This window comes from Oculina patagonica, chromosome 1 (genome assembly GCF_052425735.1).
Source record: "Oculina patagonica isolate OP01 chromosome 1, crgOcupat, whole genome shotgun sequence".
Lineage (NCBI taxonomy): Eukaryota > Metazoa > Cnidaria > Anthozoa > Scleractinia > Oculinidae > Oculina > Oculina patagonica.
The window spans coordinates 37,976,831-37,996,649 of record NC_135758.1 but is presented as its reverse complement, the minus strand read 5'-3'; the positions used below and the strand labels follow the sequence as shown (position 1 = coordinate 37,996,649).

The following is a 19,819-nucleotide window of genomic DNA, read 5'->3' as shown; positions in this document are numbered from 1 at the left end:
ACGCATCACACTTAATTGCCTCGAACCGGCCACGAACCAGTCAGAGTTTTTTTTGATTGACAGTTTTTTTTAAGTGTAGACGAGCACGCGGTATGAATTGAGATGTGATTTTCCTCGGTCGATAAACTCGCTATGTTGTCAGTGTTATAACGAATTTCTCGAGAATAACCGTTGTTGGAATCATTCGCTTTGCCGTGGTTTATGTGTGATACAATCAGAGCAAATTTTCTCAAAAGCAACACCTGTAATACAAGTCTGCAAATTGTAATGTTTGCAATCTTCCATGTGACAGGAGCCTAGATATTGTGTGACAATCGTTCTTGGAGAACAGATTTTTCTCTTCCGGTGTTACGACAAAGTGTCGTGATTGACACATTTTTCGCATTCCGATCGTTCTTAGTGGAAGAACAAAATTTTCAACTTCTGTTTGCCTTTTATTAACGTGGCGCGCACGCGTAAACCGCAATCCGCTGGTCACTGTCAAGATTAGGGTTGCGGGCCTCTCTTGGGCCCGCAATAAAGATCGACTAGCTGGTGAGAAGTAGTCTACGTTTTTCTTTTAATTTTCCCCAGTTGGCTTTGTTACTAATTTGTAACTTGGTCAAATTAAAACAGATGAAGTTCACAACATATAAATGAAGTTAAAACAGAGTCGGAAAACAAAGCGAGAAAACATTCATCTCTCCAATCGATAAGCGAAAACAGATCGAAAAACAACACGAAAGCGTTTTAGACGTTGGGAAATACATTGTGGTGCCCACGTTTTAGACCACAATGCCTTGCACTTTTAGACATAGACATAGACATAGACATAGTTTATTTCACCACGAAGAGCTCAGGAGCCGAAGCTCATTAACACACTCTCGTGAAATATAAAGGTTTAAAAATTACAAATCAGTAAAAAAAGGTTTAAAAAAACTAGCCACGGACCACAATACCTTATTTTGCAGGAAAAGTGAAAGGAGGCCCCAGTCAGGGTTGCTGCCTCGGCCGGATCATTTCAGATGACCTCGCTGTACGGTACCCTCGGTGCCAGAGGATGTTTCTCGCGCGCGGCGAATTACCCTTCGACGGCCGAGCGGATAGAGACATCACCGACACCGGAAACCGCGCAAGAAAAATCTCTGGCACCCAGGGAACCTGTACGGAGACGAAATTATAAAAATGCTTACGTTTACTTCCTTTGTGTTTCACTTGTGTTTCCGTGGTATTTTATGCCATTTAAAAGCGATTTCAGCAAGCTTTAGCTTCCCAGAGACAAACCCGAATGTAGCTTTAAACACAAGACTGCAGAACAGTCTCAAGTATACACGTTGTCAGCCACAGCTCGTATAAAGCAGCGTTCGGTTTCTTTCTGGAGTAAGGGCAGTACAACGTAGTTTTTGGGTCCCGTTAACTGCCTAGCACTATGCCATGCTGATGAGTTCTAACAAGGACGCAACAGCTGTCAATGGCTGCCATTTCACGAGTAATTGCGTGGAGCATCCAAATAGATTTTCGCCCCACAACTAAGGGGGACTGAGTAGGGGTAAATCACTTCTCCTTATCAGGTTCTGAAATACTATTTCCAGCATTTTGGGAGCATTTTTAATGAAAATGTTATGAATAAACGCTTCGAATGACAGATTTTACATCTTCAGACAAACGTGGGTGTGGCCCCCTTGGTCCTCCCCCTAAATCCGCCTACTGTGTGTTCTTCAACAGAATATGTGACCCTAACATGCCTCCCTCATGCTAGTCTCCCAGGAGAAGCATTGCATAACAGCCTACATAACGCTATCCCCTTACCTGATAAATTGCTGATAAAAGACACCCAGTGAGAGTCTAACAAACTGAATTTAAAGTTTTCTAATCACAGCCTTTAAAGGAATTTTTTATGTAATCATGTAGCCCACAAACCTGCATCTTTAAGATTTTCTGTCTTCCCATTAACCACTACATCTGCACCCATTTGTTTTGCTTTCTGGAGACGTTCTTCAATAATATCTGTAGCAATACTAAACAAAGAGGGAAAAACAGAAACAATCATTTTGCATATAGGTGTTGTTTGCATTCTGCATTGTGATGGCATTTTTTTGTATTAAAGAAAACGTTATCGACATCTCTAGCAAAAAGAATACTTGTGTGGAACATAAACATCAATTTAACATTTGCAAAAATCACAGAGAAGAAATATATATGCTGTATATAAAAAAGTCGTGAAGGAAAAAATTATCTGTATATTTTGCAAAGAATGCTGTGTTAGTCATGGACAAAGAGCTAATCTTGTTTCATGCCCTCAACATGCAGTCAGTTTATTCCAAGGGTCCAAAACTGACTTTAAACAGGCTAATTTTCTTGTGATTCAAGGAACAATCCCAACAAGTTTTGATCACAATATTTCCCAAAAATATAACCCAACCTGGGTTTGACTATGCTGGCATATAACCATACCACTTACATTTTGACAGCTCCCATACACCTCGCAATCCCCACTGCTATTAATCCTATTGGACCACACCCTGCAAAAGAGTGTGTGATAAATTACATAATTATGCAAATCTACATACATTACATACTCAACATGAGACTAGACATTTAATTTATTACAGCTGTACATGCATGCATATGTTACATAAATTAATGATGCTGTCTCATCATGTTCAGAATCTAATTTTTGTTGATCTTCAGTCAGACTCATCAAATTAAGATGGTAACCCACAATGGCTCATAATCTGAAGGTTTAGATATTACAACAAATCACCTTGCACTAGTATGGTGTCTCCACTTGGACTAACTTCTTCCACTGCTTGATGTGCAACACCAAAAGCTAGAAACAGTGAAAAATAAAAACAGAGCATTATAAATACACAAAAATTGTTGTAAAAATTTCTTTAAATTTCATTAGTCTAAGGCTCAAAGAAGGGCTGTCCAGTTGTCTGGGACTAGTATCCTGCCCAGCAGGATTCTCCCACTGGGCAAGCAATTTTCCTGTCCATTTAGCTTCATTTGCCCAATGGGCAAGGGCCCAGGCAAGTCATCTGCTAACTAAAAGGTAAACAAAGACGAGAATGCAACTTCGCCTGGCAAGAAAACCTTGTGAGCTGCTTGTCTGAAAGGCAACCTGGAATTCAATTTTTTTTCAAGCCCAGTACTTCGCTAGCTACTCTTATTATTGACCAAAAAAATTGCAAGTGTCGGCCAAGCTCATTCTTTTTTCGGGTGTCTATGAATCTTAGATGCAATCCAGATCCTTAATTTTATTATACACTACTAAAGGATAGCCATCTCGACTGAACAAGCTTGGCCAATAAAGGGTTTTATCATATGGCATGAAGCATGATTTTTCTTGCAGGACAAAGCAAGCACATTTTGCCTACTTGGGTAGCCAATTACAGAACAGGATTTGGTTATCTTGACCATTAGCTAGTCAGGAGCTATAGTCATACTCAAATTAAATATCCCTATTACAACAAAATACAGTCTCAGATTTATATTATCATGTACTCAAGTGTCTTACGTTCCAATAAGCAGGCCCTATCAACATCAAGGTTTGTCTTTAGCTTATAACAGTAGCGAGCTGGAATGATGGTATACTGGGCAAATCCTGAAGAAATATCAAATACCCATTAGCATTATGTACAAAATTTATATTATGTTAATTAACTGGTGAACTTGTTATTTTTTTTACCTCCATAAATTGTGCCTCTTCCGTGGCCAAACTGATTCAAGTTCTGACAAATGTGGCGTAAGTCTGGAAAGTCAAATATTAAACAATTATCCACTGGTCATGCAAATCACCTTCCCAATTCAGAAAATTACTACCAAATTATAATAACATGTTACTGGCAGTGGGAGGCACGGTGGCCTAAATGGTTAGTGTGCTGGACTGCGGATTGAGCGGTCCGGGTTCGAGACCTGGCCGGGGCACTGCGTTGTGTTTTAGGCAAGACACTTTACTCCCATAGTGCCTCTCTCCACCCAGGTGTATAAATGGGTACCCGCGAATTAACTGCTGTGGGGAAGCCCTGCGATGGACTAGCATCCCATCCACGGGGGAGTAGAAATACTCCTAGCTACTTAATGCTACAGAAACTGGGATAAGCTCCGGCCTGATGAGCCACAGCAGGCTTTATCTAAGTATGTTACAAAAGTTTATGCATACAAAGATTTTAATTCGTTTTATGAGGCCCAGTATGCAATGACCACTGGGTATGAGGAGTTGAAATCATGCTGGTACTTACCATGCAAACACTGATAGCACTTTCCACAGTAGAAGTGATTTTCACAGCAGACTCGTTGTCCAACAGAAAATTCATCTCCACAATCTGGACCCACCTGCACAACCTAATGACAAATTTTACTGGTCAAAATTTAATAAGATGAGGGTCTGATAAATATTTATGAAACAGAAATGTTAAAAGATGATAACAAGTGTTACCTCTCCAACACACTCATGGCCAGGAATAAAAGGTAATGTTGCTATTGTCTTGGCAGCTACAGAAAAAAAATGCCAAGAAAGTTATACATACGAACTGAGAAAGACTTGAACATTGCTGTTGTTCTGATTGACAGCTAAATGACAGGTAAAATATAATGAATGAATAGGAATGAAATAAAAAAAACTGAAACTGTATGGTTAGTGTATGGTTAGCCACTGGGGATTGGTAAGCCTGTGAGCAGTCCCTCTTCACTGCGCAAGAGGCAAAGCCATGCGAAGCAAATGGGCAATCTGGCAGTGTCTTTAAAGAGAGCCTGCTGACCTAAATAAAATTAGTGACATACTGGCAGAGCTTCGTTTGGTTTGGTAATTTTTGGGAGGGTGTGGAGGGAGGGGTTGGATGGGACAGACTAGAGGGACAAGAGCTCCTTTCAGGTAAAATTTGCAATCTCTGATCAGATTTGATCTAAATGGCAGCTGAGCTTCAACAGCACACACCCCAACAGGTCGTCTTGGTGGACCCCTCTCCCAGCCCCCTCTTGCCCTGGGAGCCTTCCCCCAAGTCACCTGATGCAGTATCATATTATCCACACACACAGTTTCTTTCTCACTATCCCATGCACGAACTGCAGACATACATAGCTACAAGAATAGAAATATTAAAACATTGAATGCACAAGAAAATAACTTTATGTAGGCATCCAGTGGGGAGGGTGGGAGGGAATTCTATATGAAAGGGGCGGGGATGCCAATCAGCCATTTTGTTAAGAACCCCTAAAATAGACCAATCTGGGTGTGGCTCAAATTTTTCTTGACCCCTAAAAAATACCAAAAAACCAAGGGCCTGTTTACATGATTCCGGAATGACTTTCATTCCGGAACGAGTTCATCCCATCCCCACACATTGCTCTGTATCTGTTTACATGATACCGAGACGAAAGTCAAGTCATTCCGGAATGAGTTCATTCCGGTTTTCATTCCGGAATGAAAGTTTCGTTCTGGAATGACTTTTGATTCTGTTATCATGTAAACACAGAACGAATTTCGTTCCGAGATGAAATCGCAACTCATGAAACCGCATAGGACCAAAGAAGCAGTTCTATGGTCAAATTACTTGTTAAAATTGCAGATACGGCCATTAATGGGCACAAAAGCATGATTGCGTGAAACATGCGCCATCTTGTTTTGATCTCGGGCGAAACATGCGCCACCTTGTTTTGATCTTGTGCAAAAACCGTTGATCTTGTGCAAAAACCGCGCAAGTGAAAATGACTTTGGTTGAACCGGTCAACTCTGTCATGTAAATGTATAATGAACTCCATTCCGGAACGAGTTTCGTTCCGGAATGAAAGTCATTCCGGAATCATGTAAACAGGCCCTAAGATTAGAAATTATTTATATTTGTGTATTTCTTCGTGTAGCCCTAAACGAGACTGTTATGGCTAAAAATATTGGTGTTTTGGCCAGAAAACCCTAAACAAGACCAAAATTTTGAAATTTACACCCCTAAGAGAGACGACGAGCATTCCCGCCCCTCTCATATGGGAGTCCCCCCTCCCCCAGGGTAGGCATGGAGATTTGCGGAAATCCAGTCAGCTTGATCGGCAAACTACAAGTACATATTTTGCATCACCGTGCGCGACACGACCAAGAATTCTCAAGTAAAACCATAATTGATGAAGCCTTAAAGTATATAACCTAATAAAACTTAGTTTGATCACCAAAAAGTCACGCACAAGGTCGATCGAGTTTACCTTCATTCCAATGATAGAGAACGTTATCCGAACCACATATAGAAACTTTAAGGACTTTCACAAGCAGTTCTCCTGTGCTAGGTTGTGGAATAGGAATGTCTTTGTAAATATAGGATGGTTTCTCCTCTTCTTTGATAAGCACTTTCATACAACCCGGCAAAGTCGACATTTTTTTTACGAATATCGATTGGGAGCCTGGTGACAAGAATAGCAAGTGACCAAAAGTAGTGGGAAGGGTGGCGACGGTAGAATTAATCCTTTATTATTCAAAGAAAATTATTAGAAACCTAGCTTTAAAATCTTAAGATAAAATTGAATTTTTCGTAGAAACTGCAGCATTTTGATGCCTTAAAAGATTAATAAGCCGCTTTAGTTCATTTTTTCTTAAAGGGTAAGCAAAGTACTTTCACCTTACCCTACCCCGGCAAGTGAAAAGATGCTCCCACACTGCTCAAAATGGCGGACGAGTTGGAGCAGATTGAAATCGGCTTCGAAGAAAGGCTGGAAGAAATCAACAACTGGCTTCGAAATGAAGGATACGAGAAATATAAAGAAGCCAGACGCCAATCAGAGGAAGAATCCCGCGAGGATCCTGAAACAGACCCATTTAAATCGAAATACAGCGCCCGAAGTATGTTGTCGGAATTGAAAGCAAAACTGGCATCGTTTCAAGACGATGACATTCCAAGCGAAAAAGTGAAGATCTTAACGGCCGCTCTTGATTATCAGATTGGACAAAACTACATTGAAACTGAGGAGCTAAGTACAGGCGAGGAGCACATTGAACGGTGTATAAAACTTCTCGAGGAACATCGCTTGGATAAAAGATGTTGTTCAATACACTTGCATGCTCTGAACGAGCTTGGGATTCTGTGGTCCAAAAGAGGCGATCCAGAAAAAGCTTTGGGATTCTTGCAGGATGCAGAGAAGTTGTATCATACTTATACTAAAGAAGAAGAAAGCGGCTCACCTTATGAGATCCATGAGTAAGTAAATATTATACATAATTTCAAGATACTACGGATTAATAATTAATGCGATATAATTAATAAATATTTGGATCTGTTAAACACTGACACTTTGGTCAGCATGCACTGCACATCCAACATATAAGGGGATATCTAGGATCTGCAAGTGTGATTTCAAAGCCTGTGAGCAGATTTATGTTACGACCACACACAAGCGGCAAAGCATTATGTAGCTAATTAGATGCCAGCCAGATTCAAACAGTAGTTTGCACCTCATGATCACCAGTTCACACTGCCTGCTGTCTCCCCCCCCCCCCCCCAAAACCAACAAACACTTCTCTTCTCGTGGCCCCACTGTTTGCACAATTGGACCAAAATTATGAACCTGCGGGGAACCTGTCTGCTTGCTAGTGAAAGCACAATATTGTTGTCACTTGCAGTTCATGGACTAAAAGTGGCTAAAAAACTTGCAAGTAGGCCTGTAATGATGCCACATAATGATACCAGTGATGAAATATTGATATTGCTAGGGTTAGAAAGATAAGGAAATTTGCAATTTTTCTAAGGCAGCTATTAGTAAGATCCACTCTACCAAGTCACCATGAACATTTCCATGCACGTTGGGCTAGTGAATAGACTGTTTGCAGTCCCCTTTATACCTGGGTTGCAAGAAGCTCACAAGAAAGGCCGTGCAGTACAGAATTAAGCTCATGAATCAAGTTTCAAGACAAAACTCATTGTCAACAGGCGTGTTTGTTTGTTGTGCATTAAAAAATTAAATAGCATACTGAAAAGAGGATGTTATCTTTTTGTGTCACTCTAGACTATTCTACCCTGAAGACAACTTCCATTCAGATCATGAGCGAGAAAGAGCATTTAGTGCAACCTTCACCCATACGTTATATTACTTAGCACAAGTCAATGCAGCCATGGGACATTCTAAGATAGGAGCGATGTATTGCCATACAACTCTATGTCGTCAACTGGAAACAGAGCAGTATGATCCAGTGGACTGGGCTGTAAACTGTGCCACACTCTCCCAGTACTACATTACACAAGGAAACTACACACTTTCAAGGCATTGTCTAGGTATGTATTAGTCTTGATTTCCTAAGTTATCATTTACTGTTCTTACATGTTTACAAAGGTCCATGGCGTCCATGGCTCTTGCGAGCTTATTTTGAGGTACATGTATGGTTTGGGCAAATGCTGGTCTGTTTTAAGACTGCTCTGGGTTGATTCAAAGCTCAGTGGCTACTGTTGTTGATTTCATCCATGTAACATATGCTTGGAGGTTTTAGTGTTTTTTTCAAGATCTTAGTTCTTGCTTACCAGTGGTCAATCCAAACCTTCAGGTAAGTGGGGGCCTTGAAAATCCAGACCCTGGAATAAGGGAGGGACCTGCTCTCAAAAAACAATTTTTCTCAGCCCTCTGGGCCTTAGTTTGGCCTTAAAATAAGGTGGGGCCCTGCCCTTCGAGCCCCTCCTGTAGGTGCACCTCTGGTTACTGCATCCCTATGGCTCCAAAAGCTCAAAATTTTACCTATTTTAAAAAATCCTTTATATCTATAAAGTAGTTCTTATGGTATGTATTGTTATCTTTTTATATAGCATGTTCCAGTCGTGTTTTCTCTGGAGCTGAAGAAACTGCTCCAGTAGAAGCTGTGACTGAGGATGACAGCCAAGATGAATGTGACAGAAAGGAAAAGATTCCCCGTAGGAAGGCTGACATCTCTAGGTGTTGGAGTAAATATTGTATGGAGGTGTTGAGGGCGTCAAGGGAAAAATGTGTTCAAGAATTGACAAGGGCTGATCAGAGTGATGAAGAACGAAACTCAGAGAAAGGTTTGAACAGTTAAAAAAAAAACCTCAGCTCATTGACTGTAAGATCACAGTATGATTCTATAATTTTATTAGAACCATCCTCAGGCACATCAAGTAAATGGTAATTGCTAGACTGTAAATTTTGACCACTTAAACAAAATTCAGTGGCTCAGGTGGGATTCAAAGCCACAACCTTCAGGTTGCATGACAGCTGATTTACCATCTGAGCTACAAAGCCATGACGGGAACAGCACATGAGTGAATCCCATTGATCTTGCATGTGTACAGTCTATTCCGGCAACAAACATGTTACAGGAATTATCATTTATCATAGTATTAGTGCTGTGAGATTTCTTGGTTCCCTTTGAAGAATTTGGTTCCAAACAATTTTATTGAAATGGTGATCTGACTCTTCATTTTTACCAAACTCATTCCCAGGGTCTTTTTTGGGGAGAGAGAGAACCTGGGGACAAGATTGCATTTTCACAATGTTTCTTGCCCCTTCCCCCTTAAACCTGCCCTTACCCAACAAACATACTTGGGTTGACACATAGCAACTTTTGTAGTACTGCTGCTGTTTCTTACTGTTTCCTTGACTAACCTCAAGCTTTACTTTTACAGAGGTTCCTGATGAAGGTGCCAGAGGTGGAGAAGGGGATGAAGAAGGTGATAGGAAAGAGCCCCTGCGATTTGAGTCCCTGGAAGTGACATCCCTAGAACAGTCAGTACCAGACCACCTGATTAAAACATATGATGAGGTAAACACAAAAGCACTCACCCTTATTACATAGGTACAAAGATAAGAAATAGACAAATTACAGAAGCTGCATGTAATTTATCCATGATACTCGCTTTCTGATAAAACGGTCCAGAAATCATTCACCTTCATCCAGTGCAGCATGTACTCCAGAATTTATACCAAACGATCAAATTGTTCTACTAACCTTAATCTCGTCCCCAGAGCCCGCTTTTCTTTTGGTCAGCGCCAAGAACATGGAGTTAGACTTTCGAAGAATTTGCTTAGGAATACTTTTTCTTTTGGGGAAGCAGAACCTTCGAACGTGTAACTCGCCTAAACGGTTTAAAACCCACTCTAGGAACACAGAGAAGTCAAAATAATCTAAAACAACCAAATGTAAGCCAATTTAATTTCAATTATTTTCCACATGTAGTATTAAGAGCAATTTTCGAAGTGTATTCTCATACATTGTCTTACGGCTGAAAACACAACGCAATCGCCAACATCAATATGTCACGTTGATCGAATACAACGTCTGGGCCGCCTCTGATGCAGAGTTCTCATTTTTCAGTAAGCCACTGCCTCTCTGAAACCTCTATTTTTATTCGCCCGTTTTAAACACTGCTTCTATTGTTTTCTAGGGCTAGGGGCATAGTTCAGTTGTGACCTGTTCGTTATTGTTTTAAGAACCAATGACGTGTCTCCTTCCGAGAGTTAGTGCTAGATTGTCATCCAATCAGTTTTGAACATTAACGACCGAAAGTCCATGAATCTCGGATTTTCGCGTCGGATTTGGTCAGAGGCCGCGTTGTTGGTGCTGCAAAAGAAAAGCGGTCTGTGTGGACGAGATTGTACTAACCCAGCAAATGGTATCACTTGATTATAGATCTTATATTTTTCTTCTCCATGTCAATAGGCGCGTGTCCTGTTTCTGGAGGGTCAGAAGTGGCTCAACATTGCCAAAGAATTCTATGTGCTGGACGGTCACGTGTCCAATCACGTGGAAATCTTGCAGGACATGAGCCAGCTATACAAACTGCTGGCCTTCTTTGACGAAGACTTTGAGAGGAGATGCAAGATGCACAAACGACGAGTAGACACGCTGAGTGAAGTACTTGTCGAGTTAAATCCTCAGCATTACCTCTTGGTGTGCAGACAACTCATGTTTGAAATCGCGGAATCCTACAGCGACATGGTGGATTTGAAAATGGCCATTGCCGAAGAGTCGGGAGGGCCCCCGAGCGTGCACGCGGTGAAGAAAATAAACACATTAATTAACCAGAGCGTGAAGTTTTTCCAGAGCTTTATCGATTCATTGAAGCACAAGGGTGTATTGCCCGAGACGTTTGCTGAGGACACTGTGCGCCCGGCTCTGGTGGCGCAGTTTTACGTTGCACGGCTGTACTCCAAGTTGATATGCGCTGATAAAACCGGCAAGGTTGAAAATCTGAAAAAGAGTTTAGATATATACCAGTATCTGGTGAAATATTGCGATACTCACCCTGATATGCCGGATATCGTATTTAAGGACGAGCTCGGGGTATCTCGGGAGATGGCAAATCTTCTTCCTCTAAAGATGGACAAAATCATGATGTCCTAGCCATGACATTTGCTGTGTGCACTAGAAATCTTTGACACTTACGATAAAAAAAGATATTTGGTTTGTACAAAATAGTATGTCGAACTTCGCTGACTGACGTATTCTGTGCCTAAATAGAGTTTGTCAGCAAGCGAAAACATTGTAGATAACAGAGTGTTTTATGAGTTTTGAAAAACGTTATGACCAGGCATGACATTTCCCGTGTGCACTAAAAAATTTTGACACTTCACGTAAAAGATAAAAATTTGGTTTCAGCTTTGTGAGTTGATAAATACCTTTGTACAAAATAGTTTGTCTTGACCTTCGCTGGGTGACGTATTATTTACCGATAGAGAACGTCAGCAAGCGCAAACATTGTATAGAGCTGAGTGCGATTAAAAGTAGTGTACTGCCTTGTACGTTTTTGATGAGTTTTGAAAAACGTTATGACCAGTATTCTAGTCTAAAGGGATTCAACAGAAGGGGAGGGGGAAAGGAAGCAGTGCGGCGGCCGTCAGTTTAAAAATTAAGAGTGGCCGTCAGCAAATATCGCCTGGAGGTATGCAAAATGAAAAAGTCGAGTGGAACTATTGCTAAAAAATACTTAAGTTCAATCAGAATGATGTTACGACGGTTTGACCCCTCTCGTATCTGTTTTCAACGGATACATACTCGACTTAAAAAAACACCCACCTAGGAACAAAAAGATACATTCGAATAAATAGCCCTTTTGCATGTTTACGTCAGACTGGCTAGTTTCGCAACCTAGCCTCGATTTCGTAGTGCAAACTTTTATCATGAACGAATTCCCAAAGCATCAAAGATAAAAAGAATAACCGCGTGGAAACTGCATGAAGATGGCAGAGGTTTGAGAACAATTCGCGTAAACGAGATTTGGTGATGAATTTTGAGCATGCCTGGCCGGGGTTGTGTTCCTGGGCAAGACACTTTACTTTCACAGTGCCTCACCCCACCCAGGTGTATTAATGGTACCGGCGACTTAAATGCTGGGGGGTACCCTGCGATGGGCAAGCATCCCATCCAGGGGGGAGTAGAATTACTGAAACCGGGATAAGCTCTGGCCTGATGGGCCAGACGTTTACGACCGTTTAAATTCAGTCAAAATCAACAGAGAAAAAAATACAGTGGATGCGGAAGCAAATCCAAGGGAAACTACTTTCGGATCGAGTTATCAGGAGATTTGAGAAATTGGAATTTTACTGTACTGTACCGTATTTTCGCCAATAAGCGCTGCATTTGACAAAAAAGTTTACAGGCGCCGCCCCCCAATTAAGCGCCGCAGTCCCGATGCGGCGCTTATTCGAGGAATTCCGTATAACCAAAAAACAACTACAAAGCAACTCTAAAACAGCATTGGAAATTTCTTAACATCAAAAACAATGTTCTTCAATTCAAAGTGATTGTATTTCACCGAACACCCATTAAGGGACGGACCATTATTTTTTGGAGGGGGGGGGGGGGGGATGGAAAATATTGAAAAAAATTGTTTGCAGGGCCTGGAAAGACAAAATAAATTGTTTGCAAAAACGATAAGTATAACAAAAATAGTAAGAATTTCGAAAAAAAAATGTTTGCAGAGGTGCATAAACTAAAAAAAAAAGTTTGCAGAGGAAAATTTTTCATCCCCCCTCCAAGAAAATAATGGTCCGTCCCTAAGTTCTCTCTCCAAAATTCTTGCAATACGTAGTTCTGTTTTGAAGGCCATGAGCTTTGGCGGCACAAGCCCAACTTCTCTCTTCCTTTTTCCTGTTACCTGTGTTAGTAGCCTGTTCTCAGCGTTTGCTTCGTACAGATAAAAAATATACCGTTAAATTAAAAGAAAAGATTTTTTTACCGCGTCCAATTTTTAAATAAGCGCCCCCTCAAATAAGCGCCGCCCTCGAATAAGCGCCAAATTTGACACGCGAAAAATTTAATAAGCGCGCGGCGCTTTTTCGAGTAAATACCGTAATTACTTTCCAATCTTCTTTCTCATAACCCTTTACCCTTGGTTAGGTAGGTAAGTTAAAGGAGAAGTTCACTCCAGAATGGCCATTTATTTTCTTTACGTCATTAAAAAGTTTACACAAAGATCTGTTATTCACCAAAATTTCAGCCTCCAACGTTCGCTATAACCCTACGAAATCTATCTCAAACTTCGACAACTGAACGCCGCCATCTTGGAGCTGGTAATGTATGCGTGACGTCAAAGAGCTCAGCCTGAAGTTTGACGGGGAAATTTTAATAGTCGAAACTCCTTGTTTTTTGTATTTCTTGGAGCTCTGTTTGAGCAAAACGGAGCTGCACAAAGAGGCATTTTGACAAACAAAAGCCACTACGTCACGCATACATTACCAGCTCCAAGATGGCGGCGTCCAGTTGTCGAGTTTTGCATAAGATTTCGTAGGGTTATAGCGCACGTTGGGGGGTAAAATTTTTGTGAATAACATATCTTTGTATAAACTTTTTATTGGCGTAAAGAAAATAAATGGCCATTCTGAAGTGAACTTCTCCTTTAAAGTTCCCTAAAGAACAATCAACGAGTCCTTTGAAAAAAAGAAAGAACGGAATACTTTATTCCTTCTTAGTTAAGTTAGCACGAAGCATTACAGTTTATATTATCGGTGCCTTGCCATTTGTAAAAGGAGGCCATACATTTATGACTAATGATATGATAAACATGAGTAACAATATAAATCCACACCCTGCGAGTTTAGAGGGCACTTTCCACGAAAACTTGCTTAGATTACTAGAATATTCATTCTTTGTGCTACAATTTTGATTACGAACTTCATTACTTTCCCATAACTAGTTACATTTCTAGAACTCCTAAATTAAGAGTTGATGACATTTAAGGAAACAGCTGATAATAATCCCTGATCCATAAAAACTGCAGTTACTGTTAAAAGAAAAATGATGCTATTTTGATACTGCACTTCGGCTTTAATCCCTGATCCTACATACCTTGTTAAAAGTCTGCCACTGTAATTAAGGTAACAATGGCTACACTTACAGACTTGACCACGAACTGCTCCCCACCTCGCCTCCCCCCCCCCCCCCCCCATCCCGACCTCCCACTACAGAGGAACGTAAAACAGAACCCGGCCACAAGAGAAGCGGCGAAAATATAGTCTACATACTACACCCAAGGGGTTCAACGATATCCACCATTCGTTTTAAATTCTCATTCACAGCCACCACTCGAGTCGTCACGCAACGCTTCTCTCCTCCTGCTGGGCAGAAGGATTGCGTGACATCCAAAATGACGACTGAAGGAGTTTACAAGTTACATATAAATGTCACAAGACTATACTCAACCATACATTGCATTAAAAAATCGCGATCCTGGGGTCAGTTCAAAACATTTACAAGTGTAATTAACAAGTGTTGCTATTGTTTTAGAAGTTGAAAACAAAAGCTACACTTGTAAATGTTTAATTGAATTGACCACAGGTAATTTTGCATTATATAGGAGTATATTGCCATAGCAGCCCCGATAAAAACGAACGCTGAAGCTCACACGTGACAAAGTTACGACATTAACTTGCATGGCGAAGAAATTTGCGACGAGATTTATTGCATATCGAAGTTGCATTGTATATTTTGCCTACATGCCAAGGTGCGTTAAGAAAACCGATTCTTAATTCCTTAGTGCGAAGAAAGTACGTTGAATCTAGCAATCGGAATAATACGAAAATATCCAGTATTGTCAGCGGTTATAAAGTATTAAGAGCTATCTCGGGTCCAGTCCACTCGATTACTTGTCGTTCCCTTCAGGCGGCGGGCGATTCTGAAGGTGTAGTATGTCCTTGAGTGAATCACTCATGTAGTAAGGCTTCTCTGCACTGCCGTCATTGATCTTGAGATCCTCCACTAGAAAGTAATACATGAGATTTGACATCATCATCAAAAATATACCTTCAGTTGAAAGCTTTATCAGCCACCAGGGGGGGAATAATTTCTTTTAGGACCTTTCGAGGGGGGGGGGCTTATTTCAATTGATATAACAGATAGGGTACACATAAAAGAAATAAAGCGGACTTAGAAATGTTTTAGTGCTGTTTGGTAACACATTTTCACAAAGTAGCAACAAAAACGAGTAAATGTGGTGGAAGTCTTATTAATCTAGACGGGGTGGATTATTGTAGATGGGGCCTAAAAAAGTGGGGGGGGGGGGCGGGGCTAATTGGAGCATTTGCGGTATACATTTTTTTACACTTTTACGAGATCTCAGACCAAAGTGGTATCATCGAGACAGATACAGGTTTTAAGATTTTGTTGTCCTCGATTGCATTTGTCTTCGGAATGAAAGAGAACTGAGAAGATTATCAGACTGTATCTACATGTACACTGTATACTCACAGAAGCACAGGAATATGGTGTCGATGGCCATGTCATACACATCAAAGAACAGGATTGCCACTGCGTATGCAAAAATCACCATGGCCTGGAGGTTGGATAAAAGTGGATTTTATTACGTCGAAGCTTTTCAGATATTAAACTGGCACAGCCAATCGTTCTATAATCAGACAGCCTTGGGACCGATACAAGTGTCTGCTTATGGTGGGGTATAAAATGTAGTGTGGGCGTGTGTGCCCAGGGCCAGTCCCATGACTGAGTGTCTGCCAAGGGGAGGGCGCGCACGGGAGATTTAAAATGTAGGTCTGTCAACCGGCACCATTACCGAATGTCTGCTTAGGAGAGTTGTCAGCCCACTGAAAGTTTTTGGTAGCAGAGGTTTGATTGTATCTATAAAGCCTGGTTCTCACTGACACGACACGACGACGTAAAGAAAAGATCATATTTTTTTTCGTTGTTGTTATGCTTATGTCATAATCATTATCAATTATCATTTCTGCTATGTAGTTATGTTGAATGTGTTGTTCACACTGAAAACATAAAACATCGATGCAGCTTTGCGTTTGCGTGACCTTGCCGTTGTGTCGTTATGTCGCTAAAATGTGAAGCTGGCTCAACTCTGCAAGGTCCCATTTAAAGTTCGTTTATTTTCCTGCTGACACTTTATCAGGGTCACAGTAGAATTTACTAAGCAACCATGCTGCCAGCAAGTGCCTGTTTTCTGGCCAGTAAGTAAGTTACGGACAGTAAGAGCCCTGGTTAAAACATGCAGGCTCTTAAAGGGACTGTGTCACGGATTTACCTAAATTAAGGCAAGGGAAATGGCAACCAAATTCGTTGAAATATAAAAATGACAGCTTTAAACAGTGAAGGAACATTTCAATAACATAGCAAATACAAAAGAAGGTACGGAAAGCCAAAAGCGGCGAAGACTAAAACGGATTGCGTTATAGGTTTTTGAAATATTGTTGGGCTGAACAGTTTTGAAAGTTACTCTTGTTCGCTTGTAATTTTAAATTATAACGCCCGGGAGACACATTTGGTGCAATGAAGCTATAGGTTTCATGGCGAGTATTTAGCAGACCTTAGCAAAATAAACTTAACTCAGCCGTGACGCAGTCCCTTTAAGCAAAAGAAGTACAGAAAGCGTTTGTTAGCGCTCAAAAAGGAACAAGCAGAACTAAGAAGGGTAGCAAATGATTATACGCGATAACAACAACCTTGGAGTCTTAAAAGAACTTACAATCACTGGCACGACATCATACTGAAGTGTAGCAGGATCATCGCTGCTTATTTTGTCAAACCAAAAGAAACTGCAAACACCTGACAAAAAAAATATACATTCAAATAAATACACATCACTTAGAATAATTCTAGCCTGCGTAGCAGGCGTAATAGGGGAGGGGGAAGGAGGAAGGTAACAAGTAATTCTCATTCAGCCTCCAAAACCTGAACATAGGCTCGACTTTTGCCTCTCTCTGAGTGATGTCTTCGATGAGCGCGGGCTGACATTCCCGAACAGCGACTGTTGTACTACAGCAACCCTCCAAGTTAAGACCATTTTAGTCACCATGGCGAGTAAAATTTTGGACCTGGCGACAAAATAGAAACCGAAGTCGCCAAAATTGAGAAGACCGATCGAAAGCGTGAACTTAATTTAGCGACTAAAATTTTTCACTGGCAACCAAACTTGAGGAGGGCCACTAAGGAAAAAAATAAACTTGAAAGGTTGCAGAGCCTAACCTGAATACTGACCAATATCTAACCTCTCATCACATGAAGTGTCAAAACTGATCAACATGTGATTTCTTCACATGGTTAGCAGACGGCTAACGGGCACAAAAAAACAGTGCTGTCTTGATGCGTCACCAAATTCTCCCAACGTACATTAAAAAATATAAGGCGATAAGGTAAGAAGAATTAATATAGCAATACAGAATAAAACCTTAACGTACCAACAATTCCAACCACCAGCAGCTTGCCCAGGAACAGTAGGAAGGTCGTCACACTGTTGACTGCTACTACCCTGTTGAAAATGGACATTGTTATATAGTAAGAAAATCTTTCCCAACAGCCCTTCACAAGCGTGCTCCTACTGGCTAATTCGAGGTCACATCTCACAATAAAACAGTTTCCCGCCAAAAGTCTTTGAGCGGGCAACATTGCAAAATCTATGACGTCAAAGGGTAACATTGCAATGTTGCCCGCGCATGTCGACCGACGAGCGCCATTTTTTCTAAGTCTTTGTTGTGCTATATAACAAAACACTAACTGACCCCTTGGGAAACAGTTATCCTCGATTGCTAACAAAAAAACTGTAGTACCCGTACCTTAGTGGAATAACTACCAGAGAGCTTTACATTCTTGTACAAAACAACTTGAACAGATTTACAAAGTGAACAGATCCCCTGTATATAAGCCTCAATTTATAAAAACTTAGTCCAGTCCCTTAACGACTTTCTCACCTCAGCACATTTTCCAGTAACAGCATGAAGGCCTCCTTTGCAGAACTGCAGAAATTGGTTCCTTTTATGGCAATCTAAATTAAAAATAACGCAACAAAAAATTCAAATAAAAGTTTGGTTATGTGAAAGGTGCTTCTTCGTCTCCTATTTAAAATTGGCAGTGTAAACACGTAGGCGCGTGTTTTGTTTCTCAGGGGCGTAGCCAGGAGAGGATTCCAGGGGTTTTCGGAACCCCCCTTTCTGAATTTCGCGGAATGAAATCTTAGGCCCGGGCCAAACGTCGAACTTCACATGAGTCGAACCTAATGCAAATGAGCAAAACCTATTGCTTTTGGTCATTTGTATTAGGTTAGACTCATGTGAAAAACGACGTTTGGCCCGGGCCTTAGCTCTAGAAGAAAAAGAAAAGAAACTATAATTTTAAAAGACATTATATGCTAGTTTACATCGAGGGTTAAAATATTTCATAAAATAACTGAGATTCTACGTGAACTCTATCTGGTAAAGACCTACGTATTATTGTACCGCTAAACTCCCACTTCCTGACACCATAACACTATGCTTGACTATGCGTAAGGACGCTTAATGGAACTAATCGTCATTCTAAATAACTTAGCCAGTGTGTAAGGTTTGTAAAATGCTAGCTATGTTTCAGTTGGCAGTGTAATTATTCGAAATTCGTGCTCTAAATCAAGGAAAAGCCATTTCTGAGGTCGTAAATACAAAAGTTTTCAGTTTCTTACTATAATGTAAGCATTCTTGTTGAGGAACTTGAGGCATTTCTCCAAGCACCAGAAACAACACTTGCAGCAGCTGAAAAGGAAAATATATACATCTTTTATTCATAAAATCCCGCAAAAATTAGTGGTATATGGAGTATACAAAAAAAATGGTAGAAAGGTCTTTGTAGTGTTAAACACTTTAAACGTACGAACTTTTCGGTCTTAACCTTTCTTCAGTGTGGTGAAATGCGACGTCACCAAGTTGCACCATACAAAAAAATCCAACGGTATGCGCGTGTAGTTTGCGCGCAAGAAACAGTCATTTTATTCTACGGTGTATAGAGGAATCTTTGTTTACAGCATTTGCCTCATTAACATAAGCGCTTCGCTTTCTGATCGAGCTACAAAAATATCAATTCTGACTAGTGAAAGTACATGGTACGATTAAATTTTCGCTATATTTCGTGATTGCAAAAACGCAAAAAAATGAAGTATTTAAAAGTAGCAAAATATTAGAATTTGTACTGTTAAACAATACAACCATAGAATATACTGACCACATGATGAACTTGACAATTTTATTATCCTGTCCCGATTCTAAGATTTAAATCAGATTAATTAAATCACAATTAGTTTTGTTAATATGTTTCTTTCACTCACTTCTTACAAAAGTCGAATTAAAGTTTTAAGGCCAAGTGAAATAAAAAAATGTTTCTCGTCCGGATATTTATCAAAGAGCTAGCTACGTTTTTTTTTTTGTTATTAATTTTGTTATTTCTTCCATCGTCAAATTCTCCAGAAGCGAACTTGCAAAATAAATCCTGCAAGGTCATTGACCTATCCAGTGCAACCCTAGCGTACCGATGCTTTGAAATTTTGGCCTGAGTTCGTGAAAACCCTTCTCTTTAAAACGCAGAAAAAAAGCCACCTCTTACAGAATTTTCCGTTGTTCTAACGTCTGTTGTTTTTGTTTTTTTTCGTTCCAACTT

At 40.5% G+C, this 19,819-nt stretch overlaps 3 protein-coding genes across 4 annotated transcripts in view; 1 reads left to right on the top strand and 2 right to left on the bottom strand.

Moving 5' to 3' along the window:
* Nucleotides 1-6,343, bottom strand: part of LOC144629203 (L-threonine 3-dehydrogenase-like) — a 28,222-nt gene extending 21,879 nt beyond the window's left edge. The window contains exons 1-8 of the mRNA XM_078487430.1: nucleotides 6,175-6,343; nucleotides 4,421-4,476; nucleotides 4,224-4,326; nucleotides 3,671-3,733; nucleotides 3,500-3,586; nucleotides 2,744-2,809; nucleotides 2,441-2,501; nucleotides 1,900-1,997 (exon numbers count right to left, since the gene is read on the bottom strand). Coding sequence (XP_078343556.1) covers nucleotides 1,900-1,997; nucleotides 2,441-2,501; nucleotides 2,744-2,809; nucleotides 3,500-3,586; nucleotides 3,671-3,733; nucleotides 4,224-4,326; nucleotides 4,421-4,476; nucleotides 6,175-6,343 — 703 coding nt within the window. The remainder of the gene's footprint in view (nucleotides 1-1,899; nucleotides 1,998-2,440; nucleotides 2,502-2,743; nucleotides 2,810-3,499; nucleotides 3,587-3,670; nucleotides 3,734-4,223; nucleotides 4,327-4,420; nucleotides 4,477-6,174) is intronic.
* A 221-nt stretch (nucleotides 6,344-6,564) lies between these two features.
* Nucleotides 6,565-11,703, top strand: LOC144629071 (KIF-binding protein-like). The gene is made up of 5 exons (XM_078487248.1): nucleotides 6,565-7,160; nucleotides 7,966-8,231; nucleotides 8,754-8,987; nucleotides 9,588-9,724; nucleotides 10,622-11,703. Exons 1-5 carry the CDS (start codon nucleotides 6,631-6,633, stop codon nucleotides 11,303-11,305), a joined length of 1,851 nt encoding a protein of 616 aa, XP_078343374.1. The 5' UTR covers nucleotides 6,565-6,630; the 3' UTR covers nucleotides 11,306-11,703.
* Nucleotides 11,704-14,353: 2,650 nt separating this feature from the next.
* Nucleotides 14,354-19,819, bottom strand: part of LOC144628991 (choline transporter-like protein 4) — a 28,839-nt gene continuing 23,373 nt past the window's right edge. For both annotated transcript variants that reach the window (XM_078487133.1, XM_078487141.1), the window contains 7 exons: nucleotides 19,388-19,427; nucleotides 18,852-18,921; nucleotides 18,109-18,182; nucleotides 17,599-17,669; nucleotides 16,887-16,966; nucleotides 15,647-15,731; nucleotides 14,354-15,157 (listed from right to left, as the gene is read on the bottom strand). In XM_078487133.1, the coding sequence (XP_078343259.1) occupies nucleotides 15,042-15,157; nucleotides 15,647-15,731; nucleotides 16,887-16,966; nucleotides 17,599-17,669; nucleotides 18,109-18,182; nucleotides 18,852-18,921; nucleotides 19,388-19,427 (536 nt within the window). In that variant the 3' untranslated portion in view covers nucleotides 14,354-15,041. The remainder of the gene's footprint in view (nucleotides 15,158-15,646; nucleotides 15,732-16,886; nucleotides 16,967-17,598; nucleotides 17,670-18,108; nucleotides 18,183-18,851; nucleotides 18,922-19,387; nucleotides 19,428-19,819) is intronic.

Excerpts from the sequence above, each read along its gene's own strand:
- LOC144629071 (XM_078487248.1), top strand. The coding sequence starts at position 6,631 with ATGGCGGACGAGTTGGAGCAGATTGAAATCGGCTTCGAAGAAAGGCTG. Across the intron at positions 8,232-8,753 it reads ACTTTCAAGGCATTGTCTAG|CATGTTCCAGTCGTGTTTTC; the intron begins GTATGTATTAGT and ends CTTTTTATATAG. Across the intron at positions 9,725-10,621 it reads TGATTAAAACATATGATGAG|GCGCGTGTCCTGTTTCTGGA; the intron begins GTAAACACAAAA and ends CCATGTCAATAG.